The 15,946-nt window shown below is 33.4% G+C and overlaps 1 protein-coding gene across 1 annotated transcript in view; it reads right to left on the reverse strand.

Annotated features, from left to right (window-relative positions):
- WWC3 (WWC family member 3) overlaps nt 1-15,946 on the reverse strand; it is a 184,519-nt gene that overhangs the window by 104,797 nt on the left and 63,776 nt on the right. The window contains exon 2 of the mRNA XM_031959008.1: nt 8,087-8,196. Coding sequence (XP_031814868.1) covers nt 8,087-8,196 — 110 coding nt within the window. The remainder of the gene's footprint in view (nt 1-8,086; nt 8,197-15,946) is intronic.

Raw genomic sequence — 15,946 nt, forward strand, 5'->3', positions numbered from 1 at the left:
AATTCCAATTGTTCAGTAATGAGGAGAATCATCTACACCCAGAGAGAGAACTAAGGGAAATGAGTGTGGAGCACAACATAGCATTTCCACTCTTTGTGTTACTGTTTGCTTTCATTTTTGTTTTCCTTTTCAGGTTTTTTTTTTTTTTTAAAACCTTCTTTCTAGATCCGATTTCTCTTATGCAGCAAGAGAACTGTATAAATATATACACATATATTGTATTTAACATATATTTTAACATATTTAACATGTATTAAACTACCTGCTATCTGGGATGGAGGGTGGGGCAAAAGAGGGGAAAAATGGGAACAGAAGGTTTTGCAAGGGTCAGTGTTGAAAAATTACCCATGTATATGTTTTATAAATAAAAATCTACAATAATAATAACAATAAAAAAGAATATGTAGACAACTAAAATAAATGTGTACAATCAAAAGCTATTTCCTAGTAGATGAACAGTGAAAAAATATTAAAAGCTTTCAACAAAAAAGCAACAAAGAAAAATACAAACCAAGATAATCCTGGAGTTTCACTTCATACTCCAAAACTGTCAAAGACAACAAAAGATCCTAACAGTCAATGTGGGAAAGGTTGTAGAAAGAGAAGCCTGTTAATGCATTGTTATTGAAGCTGTTAATTTTTTCCAATTATTCTATAAAATAATTTATGTGAACAAAGTGGCTAAATTTTCTGTATCCTTTGACCCAGAGATTCTACTCTGCACCTACCCCAAGATGAAAGTCAATGAGAAAAAGAAAAGGTTTATTTCTTTCTTTATCTATCAATCTAAATTTATATCAGTACTTTTCCTTGTAACTGTGAACTACAAAGTATATTACCTTCTATTAATGAAAGGCTACATAATTGCAGTACATGAATGTCATGGAATATATATATACACATACTGTATATTTCTTTTTTTTTATATATATACTGTATATTTCCATAAGAAACAATGACTATGATCAATAAGGAGAAGTATGGAAAGGCTTAGAACTAAAGTAAAATGAACCAGGAAAACTATATACACCAATGACTACAACAATCTAAATTGAAAGAATAATAAAAACAAGTGAAACTGAACATGAAATTATAATGAACAAACCTGACCCCAAAGAAGAGATAAGAAGATATCTCCTGAAGCATTTCTGAAGAAGTAGGAAAACTGCATGTTTCAATATATTGATTGGGTTTGCTGACTTTTTCTTTTTTTAACTACAAAAATAACACCTTACCACAAGGGATAGTTAAGAGGGGAGAGGGAAAAGAGTGGAAACATTAAATAAAATCAAAATACATCAGTAAAATGTATTTTTTTTAAGAGTTGGCAGGTGCCTCAACTGAGCTTTGGAAAATTTAGAAAAGTTGTTATAGAACCTTTGAATTGCCCCTAACTGATTTCTAATAAATTCTAGAAGGTGTTATCAAAAGGATTGTCTGTGAATATGTAGAAAAGAAAAATCATCAATGGGAGTCCATTAAGGGATGCTCTAGACACAGTTTACTTAGATTTCAGTGAATCATTTGACAAAGTCTCCCATGTGCTTTGTATTTTCATGGTACAGTCCTCTTCTATGCTATTATATTTATGAAAGTGCTCAATTATTTGGTGTGTGTTAAGTTTAGATGTACAAGTTAAGAAAGAAATCTTTTATGTTGTTGATGTGCACAAATAAAAGAAATTTCAGTAAATCACAGATAGCAAACTCATGTAATATTTGAGTGACACAAGGCTACAACATATAACTAAGATATTGTATGACAAATTCAGGATCTGAAAAGATAACTGATAGATTAGAGAATTTGCAAATCTGCATTGGGAGAGGGAGTGTCCTCCTTGGGAGTCAATTATTAATGAAAAAACTACAAGTTTGGCAAAAACAGAAAAAGTGATAAACATGCTCAAAAAATCAATTTCACAAGTACAAAACAAGTTAAGTTCTAAATAAAAGATAATTCATTTCACCAAGATTTGGGGGTTTTAGCAGAATTAAAGTTCATCATAAATCAACAGATCAACATGGAAACCAGTTAAGTAAATGCATTGTTATCCTCAACTGCATTGGGATAGGCACAGTGTTCTGAATCAGATTATCCTATTGTATCCTGCTCTAGTTAGATCATTTCTGCCCTGGGCACCATATTTGGGTACTTTGTGCGAGCTAGAGGTCAATAAAGTCTAGGGTCTGGAGACTTAGTCTGTGACTTTGGGCAAGTCCCTTAATCCTATTTGCCTCAATTTTCTCATCTGTAAAATGAACTAGAGAAAGAAATCGCAAATCACTCTAATAATATCTTTGCCAAGAAAACCCTAAATGGAGTCATGAAGAGTCAGATGTGACTAAAAAACAACAGAACAATTGAACACCTCATCACAGGACTGGAAACTATGCCTTACTAAGCATAGTTTAATTAGAATGATTAAAATTTGCAGAAGGACAATTTAAAAGAAGACGCACAGAGAAGTATTATCAGCAATGCCTCCTAACTCCTTTTTTTCTGACTTGCTATTCTATTCACTAGGCAACTTACTTTACAATTTTATCTCCTGAGTGGACTTATCCATCATGATGGAAATGCTCTGTGCTACAAGGACTAGTCCCAATTCTCATGCCTCATCTCTCAATCTCCACCTCAGGAGAGCATATCAGTCAGACCTTCCACTTCTTGCTGAATGTGTCCCCTGAGGGAAGGCAGCAAGAGACCAAATTTGGCTGGACTGATTTCTATCTGAGCCAGCATATGGCAGTTCTCATATCCTATTAAACCCCTGATCTCCCAATAACCTCCCAAACTTCCAATTGACCTCATGCCTTCCAAGTCTTGTTATGCCTATTCCTTAAGGAAAGAGGAAAAGAAAAGTCAGTGAGGAACAGGGTTTCCTTAATGTGAACATTAAGCTTTCATCTCCAGCTAAGCTCTTAGTTGCCAAATCTCTAGTCTTAAGAGGGAAGGAATGTAATAGAATGAGTTCCATATGACAATATGCCTTCCATCTCTTGCTGCATTTGTCTACAGTCCTATCTCCAATCTTCCCTAAAAAAAAAAATCATCCCCAATGATGAACATTCTCACACCCAGTTATACTCATCACATTTCAGTGATTCTGAACCCCTAGACATCATCTAAACTCAAATTTTTATCCTGTTCTATCTGATTTCTTATTCCCATCCTCCTCAACTTTCCACCTCAAAATTCTAACCACATATCACCTACCCATTCCACTGTGCCCTCTGGAATGCCTGTTCCATAAGTAACAAACTTCATCTTAAATCTTTTCCTCTCCCACTACTGTCCATCTACTAGCTATTACAGAAAACTGATGACACCATTTCCCTGGCCAGCCTTTCCAATACTGGCTGTACCATTACTCATTCCTCTCATCTAAATGGTTAAGACAAGAGAATTGGAATATTTCTTGCTCTCCACTGCCACTTCAGTTTCTCTCCCTACTTCCAATACCAAGTAACTTCTCCTTCTTCGAAGATCATGCAATTAATCTTTATCACTCTATTTAAATCCTAGCAGCTACTGTCTACAAACCTCAAGATCACTTGTCTTCTTTCCTTAATGAATCTGGCACATGGTTCACAATTTTTTCTCTCCTCCTCAATTCCTTTTCTTCCTACTAAGTGGCTTCAGCACTCAAACTGACTCTCCCTTAAATACCCTAACTACTCAATTCCTCCACCCCACCGCAGTCACAATCAAAGGATGGTCATATCCTTGATCTTGACATCACTCATAAATATATCACACCTCCATGCTTAAGAATCATCTAATCACGCCAATTGAGCTCTGCAAAGCCTTAGCCTTAGATCACTCCCACCCCTACTCCCCCAAGAAACTACTTAATACAACAAGTTCTACCACTATCTGCCTCTTTAAGCTTCTCTGATCTAAGCCATAAATGCTGGATCCTGGTACCTAATCTGACCAAGGGCTTGGCCTGATATATTCATCAATTTAATTGTATAACCACAGAGTAAGGTAATCTTTAGCCGCTAGTGGATAGACCACTGAGACCAGAAACAAGAAGATCCAATTCAGATACTTGCTGTTCAATCCTGGACAAGTAACTTAACCTATGTTTGACTTGGTTTTCTCAACTATAAGGATAATAAAAGCACCTACCTCATGAAGTTGTTATCAGAATTAAATGAGGAAATATTTGTCAGGTGCTTAGCATAGTACCTAAGCATGAGGTAGATATTAGATAAATGCTTATTTCCTCCCTTCCCTGGTGAGACTATTATAGTTGTCAATAAATTACTGTTCCTTTTCCAGTAAACCTGAAACCTCCAAACATTTGATGTGAGAAATATAATTGCTATACCTATACAAATGCTGAAGAGGGTGGAGAAAAATTACACACTTTGGGTCCATTAAAAATTATGGCCATGGCTTTGCCGCTACCTTCCTTTGGGTCAGCCCACAACAGCATTCTGCCTCATGGGGTTTTTTCCTATCCCCTTCCCCCATGCTACATGATATCTCCCCTAACTCCACTATGCTTCTTAACCTCACTTCTCTTCCTTACAGCTAACTAACTTTTTTAGGGTGCTTAGTCCCTTTCAGAATTTACCCTTCCAGCTAAGGGCATTACCCAATTGGATGGATAATTGGTAGTTCCATTGAGGAACTGGTCTTTCATAGGCTTACCATGTTATTCCTTATCTACTATTCCCAATGTCTATTATATCCCTCCATTCTTTCTGTAACATATTACCCTAAATAAATCTTTTTGCCAAAAAGAAAAAAAATTATGTTAAACAAGTTCAATAGGATCCTCACTGCTGCTAAACAATCCTATTTTCCTCAATATTCCACCATCCATAATACATCTCCTAAACCTTTCCATCGCTCCTCAAGCTTCCAAGGGATCCTTCTGTCCCTGCTCTCTCAGCTGAGAATCTTGTCTCATAATTTATCCCCCCCAAAATGAAGGCAATTTGCTGTGAACTCTGTATCTTCCCCTCTTTTTCCCCTTCTCCTCACTTATCATTAGCTCTCTCTTCTCAATGCATATCACTCATTTATCTCCCGGTATGATCTTCTCCTTCACTTGCCATGTCACATGAGGTGGTCTTTTTCTCTATTCTATTTTTCCAATTGTTCAAATAATTCTATTCCATACAATTTCTTCCATCAGATTGTTCCCTCTCTAATCTATAATCTGCTAAATTCTTCCTATTGAACTCCTTCAAAAGCTAACCCTCTACTATCTTTACTATCTTTTAAACTTTACTCCCTATCATGTACTTTTCAATCTAGTGATAATGACCTCTTGTTATTCTACAGACAAGACATTCCATCTATCAGTTACATACTTTTCTCTAGCTGTTCCCATAACTGGAATGTTCTCCTTCATCATGTTCACCTTTTGTCTTCCCTGGCAAACTAAAATTCCATCTTCTACAGGAAGCCTTTGTTAATTGCTAATTTCTTAATTCTAAGGCTGCTTCTCTCTGAATTATTTCCTATTTATCTTAGTTATAACTGGTTTGCATGCACTTGTTTGCTTTCTGTTCTCCTCACTAGATGATATGTTCTCTGAAGATAGACAGCTTTTTGCCTTTTTTTTTTTAAGCCTCAGCACTTAATACTGTGTCCATCACATAGTAAGTGATTAATAAATATTTATTATCTGGCCAACATGTCACACACAATTTCCACTGTAAACTGATAAACTATATACTGTTATATAAATTTGATAATACTGAATCAGTTCCCAGAGTCTGTTCAAATTGGTGAACTTAGAAGATTGAATTTCTAAACCTGAAATGGTGCTGGAACAGTATGTCAAACTGTCATTATTTATATCATTGTTAGATTAAAAACTACTGAAATTCCTCCTGTAGAGCCTGTCATATAACAAGCATCACATGACAACTGAATTGTATATGTTTTCATAGGAAGTGTTTAGAACATGAAAGATGATGGTTCCATTGTAATGTCACAGTCAAATCAATTCTGGAATATTGTATTCAATTTTGTACCTCATATTTTATACAGCAAATTAATAAAATAGAGTACATTCAGTAATTTACCAGAATGGTTAGGGCACAAGAATTAGCTGAAAGGAGATTTAAAATAAGTGTCAAATATTTCAAGAGTTGCCATGAGGAAAATGGATTAGACTTACTGTTCTTTTTCAAATATGGCAAAACTGGAGACAGGGTGATGTTAAGGACCATGCCTAAGTGAAGGGGCAGGTCAATTCTCTGAAAGCCTCCACAGCTGTGAATCATAACACTTAAAGGAGTTGCAAAGTAGCCTTCACAGATGTTCCTTGTGGATTGGGAATGAAAATAAATTGGAGGCAAGAGGGAAGAGGAGAGAGGTCGAATAACGCAATTGCCTCTTTGTCAAGAAGTCAGAGAACACAACTGCCTCTCAGTCTCCTTGTATCATCATCATCATTATCATCATCATCATCAATCATCATCATCATCCTCCTCCTCCTCTCACATGAAGAGAGCTATTGTACAGGTCTGAGTTAGACCTCCAGCAGCCACTGGCAAGTGACTCCTGTATTACAACAGTGGAAGGAATCCTAGAATTTGAAGTTGGAAGACCTGAGTTCGAATCTTAGCTCTGTCACTCTGAGATCACACAGATCTCAGAGGATTATCAATTTCCTAATCTGTAAAATAAAGGAATTGGAGTAGATAACCTCCAAATGTATGATCACATGTTCTATGAACTAAAAAACAATGGATGGAAAGCTGTAAAGCACCAGATTTCATCTTGAAAAAGGAAAAAAAAAAATCTTGTCTGAAAAAAAAAATAGTGTCTGAAGTTGTTTAAAATACTATAGAGAGCAGTAAGTTTACATCCTTGGGAATCTTCAGGAAGACTATTAACAACTAATCCTGATAGGGATGCTGTCAAGACTTCCTGTTCAGGTAAAGACCATATTTGCCAAACATGTCTCCTAGATTCCAATTCTGAAATTCCATGAAAATATGTTTAATAAATGAAATGAGTGAAAAAATGCAAGAAAGCATCATAACACCAACAATAAACAGCCTTTTTATTTAAATTACTATAGGATATTAAAAAGAAATAGGTAGTGGAAGTGGTGTTCAGAATTAGCAGTAGTGCTGTCTAAGTGCTACATTAAGCTGCAAATAAAGTGAAAATTTTACAATTCAAAGAAAATCAAAGAAAGCTACTAAATGATTTAATAATAAGGAACCTAAACAGTCAAAATAGTCAATGTTAATTTTTTAATTGGAATCTTTTCAGATCCACCAAACTACTAAATGGATAAACAAGTATTCATTGAGTATCTTCTATTGCTGGCACTATGCTCAGTTCTGGAGATGTGAGAGTAAGAAAAAGACTCTGCCCTCAATGGGTTCACATTCTAATGGAAGATATAACAAAGACAGAGAAACAGAGGCCAATGAAGAGAATGGTGACCTGGGAAATCAGTGGAGTTTTAAGTGGAATCATAGAATGGTCAATTATCACACTCAGTAGCTCAGTTGATAATGATATGGTTTACAGAAAGAAAATAACAGAATTTAAGGAGTTGGGGATATCTTTCTATACTTGAGCCCTGCACAAATGGCCTTTTGTCATTAGAAGTTAAAATAAAATTACTATTAGGCAAAGCAAAGCTAAAGTGAACAATTAAGTGTTATTTCAGGAACAATTAAGTGTTATTTCAGGAACTGTTAAGTCACATTTGCGAGAAACCATCATCTCACTTTAAGAATGTGTTTCCATTTCCAGACTAGATGACAAATTTAATTCCTACATGAAGAATTAAAATTAAGTTGGTGTCTTTTATAAAATATATTATGTTCCATCCTTGGCAAAAGCAATCATGATACAATTAGCTCTAATAAGTTCAATAATATGAAAAACTTCAGATTGTTTTTCTTTCCAATGATAGTTATATTGGGAAATATTGATTCATTTAATCAACAAATAATTTTTATCTTTTTGGTAACTTCTTAAGAATCAACACATGAAACCTAGTAAAACTTCATATTAAGTTTTATTCTTATTAAGTGCTAACACTTCTTAGCAAAAATAGCAAAATACAAAATTTAAGTCATATCATTCTACTCACGATTGATATGGTCCATGTAATAGATTCCAATTTGTTGATCATAAACAGTTTCCCATCCTAAAGGAAGTTCATCTCCAACACAGTCAGCAAAAGTTAATGGCTTTGTAATCCTGTTAAGACATAACAATAAAAATGTAGTTAAAAGTCTATATAGTTTCTTATATTGTTTCTTAATCAATTGTGAAATTTGAATTTTATTATAAATTGTGTCTAATTTTTCAGGAGTGCTTGAGTATCAGCAGCTTAACCATATAATTAAAACTTCAACTTAAACTTTGATTTGTAACCAAAATTAATTTTCTTATGCAACCCAATAAATACATATGTAGTAGGTGTTTAAATAATAAATCGTTGACTTATGATGGAAAATGCTATCTAGTTTCAAAGAAAGAACTGATGGAGTCTGAATGCAGACTGAAGAATACCTCTTTTTTTGGCTTTATTTATTATTCTTGGTTTTTTGATCTGCATAATTTTTAATTGTTTGCCTTCTCAAGGAGGGGGGAGGAAAGAGAGAGAAAATTTGGAACTCAAAATTTTTTAAACTGAAATTTTATACTTTGATGTAACAAAAAATTAAAATTAAGTGTTTTTTTAAATATTAACATAAAAATTTGTAATTGACTTGATTGATAGCTACACAACACTCTTTACAACTCACAAAGAAAGTTGAAGAAAGTTACTAAATGGTTTAATAATAAAAAACCCAAACTGTCAAAATAGCCAATATTAACTTTTTAGTTGGAGAATTTTTAAATCCACTGAACTACTAAATGAATGAAAAAGCATTTACTGAGTATCTATTATTGCTGGCACTATGCTCAATTCTGGAGAGTAAAGAAATAGATCTGCCCTTAATGGGTTCACATTCTAATGGAGGGTATAACAAAGAGAGAGAGCTTAACCACATAATTAAAAATTCAACATGAATTTTAAAGATTTGTAACCAAAATAATTTTTTTTCTTTTTAAGCTGCATATTTAACTATGTAATTAGGCCAGTATGCAATGTTACTCACAAAAATGCATTGTTGAATCCATTCCTTCAAAGCTCTTTCACATTGGAAACATAATATCAAAAGATCATAGATTTAGGGGTAGAAGAAATCTTTAAAGGCACTCTGTTCATCACAATCTCTTTTTCCATAGGAGAAATCTGAGGCCCAGAGAACTTACATAAATTGGCCAAAGTCTTTGACTGTAAAGAGAGTATTTTTTCCACTGTACCAAGATACTTCTCAGCAGTCTAAATCTACATAAAATCCATACACTTGTTATAAAAATATAGAGGATTTAGAGAATCAATGTGGAAAGAGTGATGAACCTGGGATAAAAAGAGATTTATGTTCACATACCAGATTCTTACTTCCTTCTACTTATAACATTTACTAGTTAAGTAACAATTGGGTAAGCTGCTTAATTTCTCTGACCCTCAATTTCCAAATCTGTAAAATGCAAATAATTGTATTTACAATGCCAATCTCAGAGGATTGTTTCATGCAGCAAAAAAGGTAACAATAACAAACATTTATCTAATGAATTGACAACCATCTAACTTTAGTATAAATTACACCACAAGTCTATCTTTGTTATCATAAATTCAAGTATATGCAAGAAAAATTTTGAAAAATATTCACTTCCTAGATATCTTCAATGAAGAGAAGATCTAATTCAGTTCCAATTGATCAATGATGGACAGAATCAGCTACACCCAGAAAAGGAAACTGGGAAATGAGTGTAAACTGTTTGCATTTTTTGTTTTTCTTCTCTGGTTATTTTTACCTTCTGAATCCAATTCTTCCTGTGCAACAAGAGAACTGTTCGGTTCTCCACACATATATTGTATCTAGGAATATACTATAATATATTTAACATGTATAAGACTGCCTGCCATCTAGGGGAGGGAGTGGAGGGAAGGAAGGGAAAAGTCGGAACAGAAGTAAGTGCAAGGGATAATGTTATAAAAAATTACCCATGCATATGTACTGTCAATAAAAGTTATTAAAAAAATAAAAATTATATCAAGAGTAACAAAAAAAAGAAAAGAAAAGAAAAAGAAAAATATTCACTTCCTAACTTCTCCCTTCCTCCCTTTCCCTACTGTCCTATACTCCAACAATGGTTAAGATTAAAATAAAAGAAATTCTTTGGAAACAAAATAAAATTTTCTTTAATAAATAGTACCTCCCCTGTGGTATTGTGACACTATCATTATTATCATATTCAAGTATGTTAAGGAAATTGATCATATAACAACAGACGAGGAAAAGCCAAAGTCAATAACTTAAGTATTTATTCTTTTCATTACATTAAACTAGCTATATATAGAGGATGGTAGAGGCTACATTTTAAGTCTGAAATGGGAAGCTATTTTAATTTTTTAAACTGTGTGCTAATGACCCTCAAGAAGTATCAGTTAAAACTCCTTAAAATGTGTAACATGTCACTAAATTACTTCAAAATTTCAAGGCACTGAGATTTTGTCAATAGGGATATTCTTTCTATCCAATACATACTGCAAGCCTTCTATGCCTAGGCAGTCTGCATGAGGTGCTCTGACCTGAGAACTATACTTTGTTGATCATCTATTGCTGAGCATTACTTCCAGCTTATGTAGATTTGCCATGGAAGCCAACAAGCTTAAAAAAAAAGTAATGAACTTGCCATTTGATGGATATAGTAATAATATAATTTTTTGGGGACAATTACACAGGAACTAAATAATATAGATGCTTATAAAAAAACTTCATTTTAAAATATTTTTGCTAGGAAATAAAGTTTTAGGAATTGTAGACATTAGCTAGTTTTCCTGAACAAGTATCATACAAAATAGGCAGCATGCCATTGAAAAGAGCAGTACATTTGCAGACAGAAGTTCAAATTGTATTTCAGAGGCTTGTTAGTTGTATGACTCTGAACAATCATTTAGCCTATCTGTGTGGGATTTCCTGGATTTGATTATTGCTCAAGTCCTATCCAGCTATAAATCTACAATCCTATGCATGATTACACATAATAATAATAGGGCCTTGATAACTACTTGCTCAAGTACTTATATTGCTTTATTTCAAGAGAGAAGTACAGTTTCATTACAAAATATAAGCTCATTGAAGGCAGTGACTAACTTTTACCCTAGCTCCTTGCAGATAATAAGCATTTACAAAATTCCAATTGATTATTACTTAGTGCTAGATTTGAGTTCAAACAATAACCAAAATCAAATCAACAAATATTCACTGAACATACACCAAGTCTAAAGCACTGTACTTTGCATAGACTTTGAAAATAAACACTTTAAATGTAAGTCCTATTACTTAATTATTGGATACTGTTTACTAGATGTGCATTTGAATGCAGAGAATGATGCACTGTTAACATCTGGCTTTAAATCTATGATCATATGGAAAGATATTGGCACCATTCTCAATAATGGCATTCAGAATAACTTATGTTTGTTTTTCTGGTTGCTATTCGGACCAAGCCCTTTCTAATTATTTCTCACAAGGAGCACATACTAAATCTAGCATACTAAATGCCAAAATGAAGTTTTAATACCATAAAGGAAGGTGTAGGTGGGTGACATTACTTCTCCACTGTAGAAACCATTGCAACATTAAATATATCAAAAGAATATTTATTAGTAGAGACATTGATATATGTTGAATGTCATTAATGCTAATAATAGTCCTTCCTTGTTAAGGTCTTACTTGCAGAAGCGGAAGTCCAACTAAGACATGAGCTCATTCATTATTCTTTACACTGAAACTGTCATTTTCTGTTCTCTATTCAACATTAAAGCAAATGACAAAACTGTCTATAGAAACCTGGCAAAAATAAATAAATGTTTTTTAGAAAATCAAAAAACAACCAAAAAAAGTGCAATAGAAGTCTGGTGATAAGAGATGCACTTCCACAAATGTGATGATGAAATTGTATTATTGCATCATGTTTTCTCTTCATCATTTAAGCAGTAAGTCAAATACTGATTCTTCCACAAACCCTTCCTAAACTGACCAGATTTTAATAACTCCCCCCCCCCATTTTCTTGAGCCTAAGTATTTGATTCTAAATGCTCTCAATTTATGTGTTCAGTTATTTCAATAGGGTTGAACCTGCTAATAATAGGCCATCAGTTTATTCCCAGAAGGACCTGTAAATCTTGCAGCAGAACAGTCATATATTCTATCCAATACTCTTGTCAACAGTCCAAAGAAATGTATAAAGAATATAAGCTGGAAGTAAATGCATTTCCCAAACCATTACCTATTTTGCATAAAATTGTACAAGAGTAAAATCTCAGTTAAACAAATATCAGTAAAATATCCAATTTTGTCTTCTCCAAATCCTGGCCTAACAGCCTACATGAACACTGCCTTGCTATAGTGAATAAATAGGTGTGGAGGCTAGAAAGCCATCCTCAGTTCCAGTAAGACTTCAGTTGAAACCACATACAACTAAATGATCTTTCAGTATTCTAGGGCAACTCTCTTAAGAGTATAAATTGCAGAAAAGAAGTACAAAATCATTGCAAGAACTAAGCAAAACAATAAATTCACCAAGGCAGAATCATTTTGCTCTTCTTTTGGAGAGAACAAAATTAACTACAAATGTAACTACAAGGTGAAGCCCGAGATATGAGAAATGTTTTGATGTTAAAAAGTAGTGTTTATATCACATGAGACAGAAAACAATGATGCAAAAGTTAAGAGTATTGAATTGAAAACAAGATCAACTTACCTTAGATGTGCTTCCTGATTGGTTTCCTATCAATTCTCCTTCCCCCCCAATCCAATTCTCTTTAACTGCTTCCAAAATACATAATCATACAAAGCACTACCATGAATACTTAATTTTTCTGCTCAAAAACCTTCAACAATTTTTCATCATCTATAGAAAAAAAACTCAGATTCCTTGGTTTATTGTGTAAAAATCCCTACAATCTGGTCATAGCTCAGTAGTCAGTCCACTTTAGCTAGAAGCGGCTCCCAATGTAGCTACCATCACCAAAACCATCACACCCTGTTTCTTTGCCTGAATAAACTTCTTCATATTCCTCTCCAAACCTAAATTCTATCATTCCTTCAAAGCTAAGCTCAAATAATGCAGAGAAAACATCACAGGATTTGCAACATGAGAGCATCAGTTCAAGTTTTTCAGTCATTTCAGTCATGTTCAACTCTTTATGACCCCATGTGGGGTTTTCTTGGCAAAGATTCTGGACTGGTTTGCCATTTCCTTTTCTCATTTTACAGAAGAGGAAACTGAGGCAAAGAGAGTTAATTTACTTGCCCAGGATTGCACAGCTAGTGTCTGAGGCCATTTGCCCTCAGGAAATTGAATCTTTCTGGATACAAGTCCAGCATTTTGTCCCCTGTATCTAGCTGCCCTGAGTATGCAACTAAAAAAACATGAGAAATCTGGCAATTAACTTAACCTCTAGTGCTCTAGGTACTATAAACTACCAATGCGTAACAGATTCGATTAAATAGGATAATCTCTAAGATGCTTCTCAGTTCTAGGTTAAAATTCTGCTCTGGAGCCTTCATTCTATACACTACCACAAAACTGCTCAGCTTTAAGCTCCTGGAACACTTACTATCTGCCCCACTCATTGAATATTTACCACATCATAGATCATCTAGCATTGTTACTTAATTTATAAGGATCATCATATCTAGATTTTAAGTTGCTTGAAGGCAGGGGCCATTGCCCTTGTACCAAATTCAACTATTTGTACATTAAGTGATGTCTGTTAATTCATTGATTTGCAAAAAAAAAAAAAACAAACAAAAAAACCCCGCAAAAACCCAATAGCATTACCCAATTAGTCATCATCCTGAATTGATTTCAGCTCTATTTTGCATAATCTCCTAATGTGTAAGTATACTTTACTTAGGAAATAACAGTGTATTTTGTAAGATGCAAAAATCACTAACATAATACTTTGAAAGTTATATCAAAATATTCTTAAATTTTCTCTTATTCCAGCCACACAGTTACAGCGGAAAGGAATAGCATTGTTTCTTTTGTCCAGCAAGACAAAAACTCTCTTCTTAGTTACTGTTAGCAAAAATAGCACACACTAACCATGTTTTAATATAAACAAACAAAAAGTTTACACAATGAAATTTTACCACTTCTTTCTACTGTAATTAACAGATTTCCATATTTTTAGAAGCTTGGCTACATCACAACACTTCTGAGAGTACTTACTGGATCATTAAAATGGAATTCTAGCTGACTATTTTAAAGGAGAAGAAGAATATAAAGTAACTCTTTATCAACATAATTCACAGTTCTCATTTTACATCAATATGTTCCTTCATAACTTGAAAGGTTAACAGAGAAAAGGAATAATAAATCTTTATATTTTCTTTTTATGGAATTCAACTTAAATATCAAAAATATAAACCAATTTGTGGCAGCTAGCACACAAATTACAGACACAGCATGTTTACAATTAGTCAGGATAGCCTAGACATTACTAACAGTTTTTGAGTCGGTTGCCACATGAATTACAATTTTTTTTTCTATTACTTTTGACAAATGTGCAAACTCTCTAGTGCCTTTAACCTTTGAGATTAAAGAACAAAAGTATTTAGATTTTTATATCCTAAAATTATGTATTCTAAAATTAGTGCATTTGTTCCTAAGGGTCAGATCACTGAAGTAATTAATTTAATGATTAAAAAGAAAAAGTCTGTGTTTTTTCTTAATTATCTTTATACTGAGGAAAATCTGATGACTTAATGACTAGTTATCTAGAAAATAACTTTGTCTCCACATAATAATAGTAGCTAACATAAGTATTTGTAAGATTTGCTAACTTACATATCTCCTTACAAGATCAATCTTGTGAAGTGATCTCCAAAGGTCTTTATGGCCTAACCCTTTTTACAACAGTAGAAAAAAGTTGAAAGAGGTTAAATGACTAGGGATGGAAAGTGAAGGAAAAGTCTATATTTAATGAGCTCCTTTTAAAACTTTTAAAAATCCCTTACACATGATTATAAATAAGTGTCCCAGTTATTCAAAGGAACAGACGTCAAAAAAAAAAAAAAAAAAAAAAAAAAATCACAGCCAAGAATCTAGAAGTCAGTCCAAAAGGCCTTTGAAATACCAAAATAGACATCTTAAAGCCCAGCATTTTACTACAAGGAGAATCTCTTATAGATACAAATTTAATAGTTGTCACACAATAAGTTAGAAGCACAAATCAAAAGGAGACAGATGGGATCACTACTATATACAGGCACACTCAGAAATGAGATATACAGCAGATAAAACTATAGTGAGAGCATTTCTAGATTGCAGTATAATTCAATCCAACAAATATTTCTTGGTCCTTTCTCTCATAAACAAAATGAAGGAAGAGATGGGAAAATAAGGAAAGGCTTTAACAGAAGGTGGTAAAAGGTGGGATTTGAAGGATGAGTATATGGACAGGTAAAGGAAAAAAAACAAATTAAAATATAGCTTAAAAAGCAGAATAAGGGGTTTTCTAGGAACAGATAAGTACAGTTTGGCTAGAATACACGATGTGCATAAACCTATTAAAACTAGCACCAGATGATGGAAGGATTTAATTGCTACTTTTTTGTTTCTTTGCTTGTTTTTAGAATTTTACTTGGTAAAAAATGAGAAGACATTTTATAATGTTTTGATTTTTTGGATAATTTTTCAATGATATGACCATATGCATGTCTGCATAATGAAAATTGGTTTAGCAACAGTAGGAAACAAGGGTGTTTTACTTAGGAACTGTGAACTTAATTCTTTTAAAAATATATTTTAATCATCATAATAGTATGCATTACCACAGAGGTAAAGTAAAATTATTTTTATAACTATTATCTCATTT

The sequence above is a fragment of the Sarcophilus harrisii genome, chromosome 3 (genome assembly GCF_902635505.1).
Source record: "Sarcophilus harrisii chromosome 3, mSarHar1.11, whole genome shotgun sequence".
NCBI classification, from domain to species: Eukaryota; Metazoa; Chordata; class Mammalia; order Dasyuromorphia; family Dasyuridae; genus Sarcophilus; species Sarcophilus harrisii.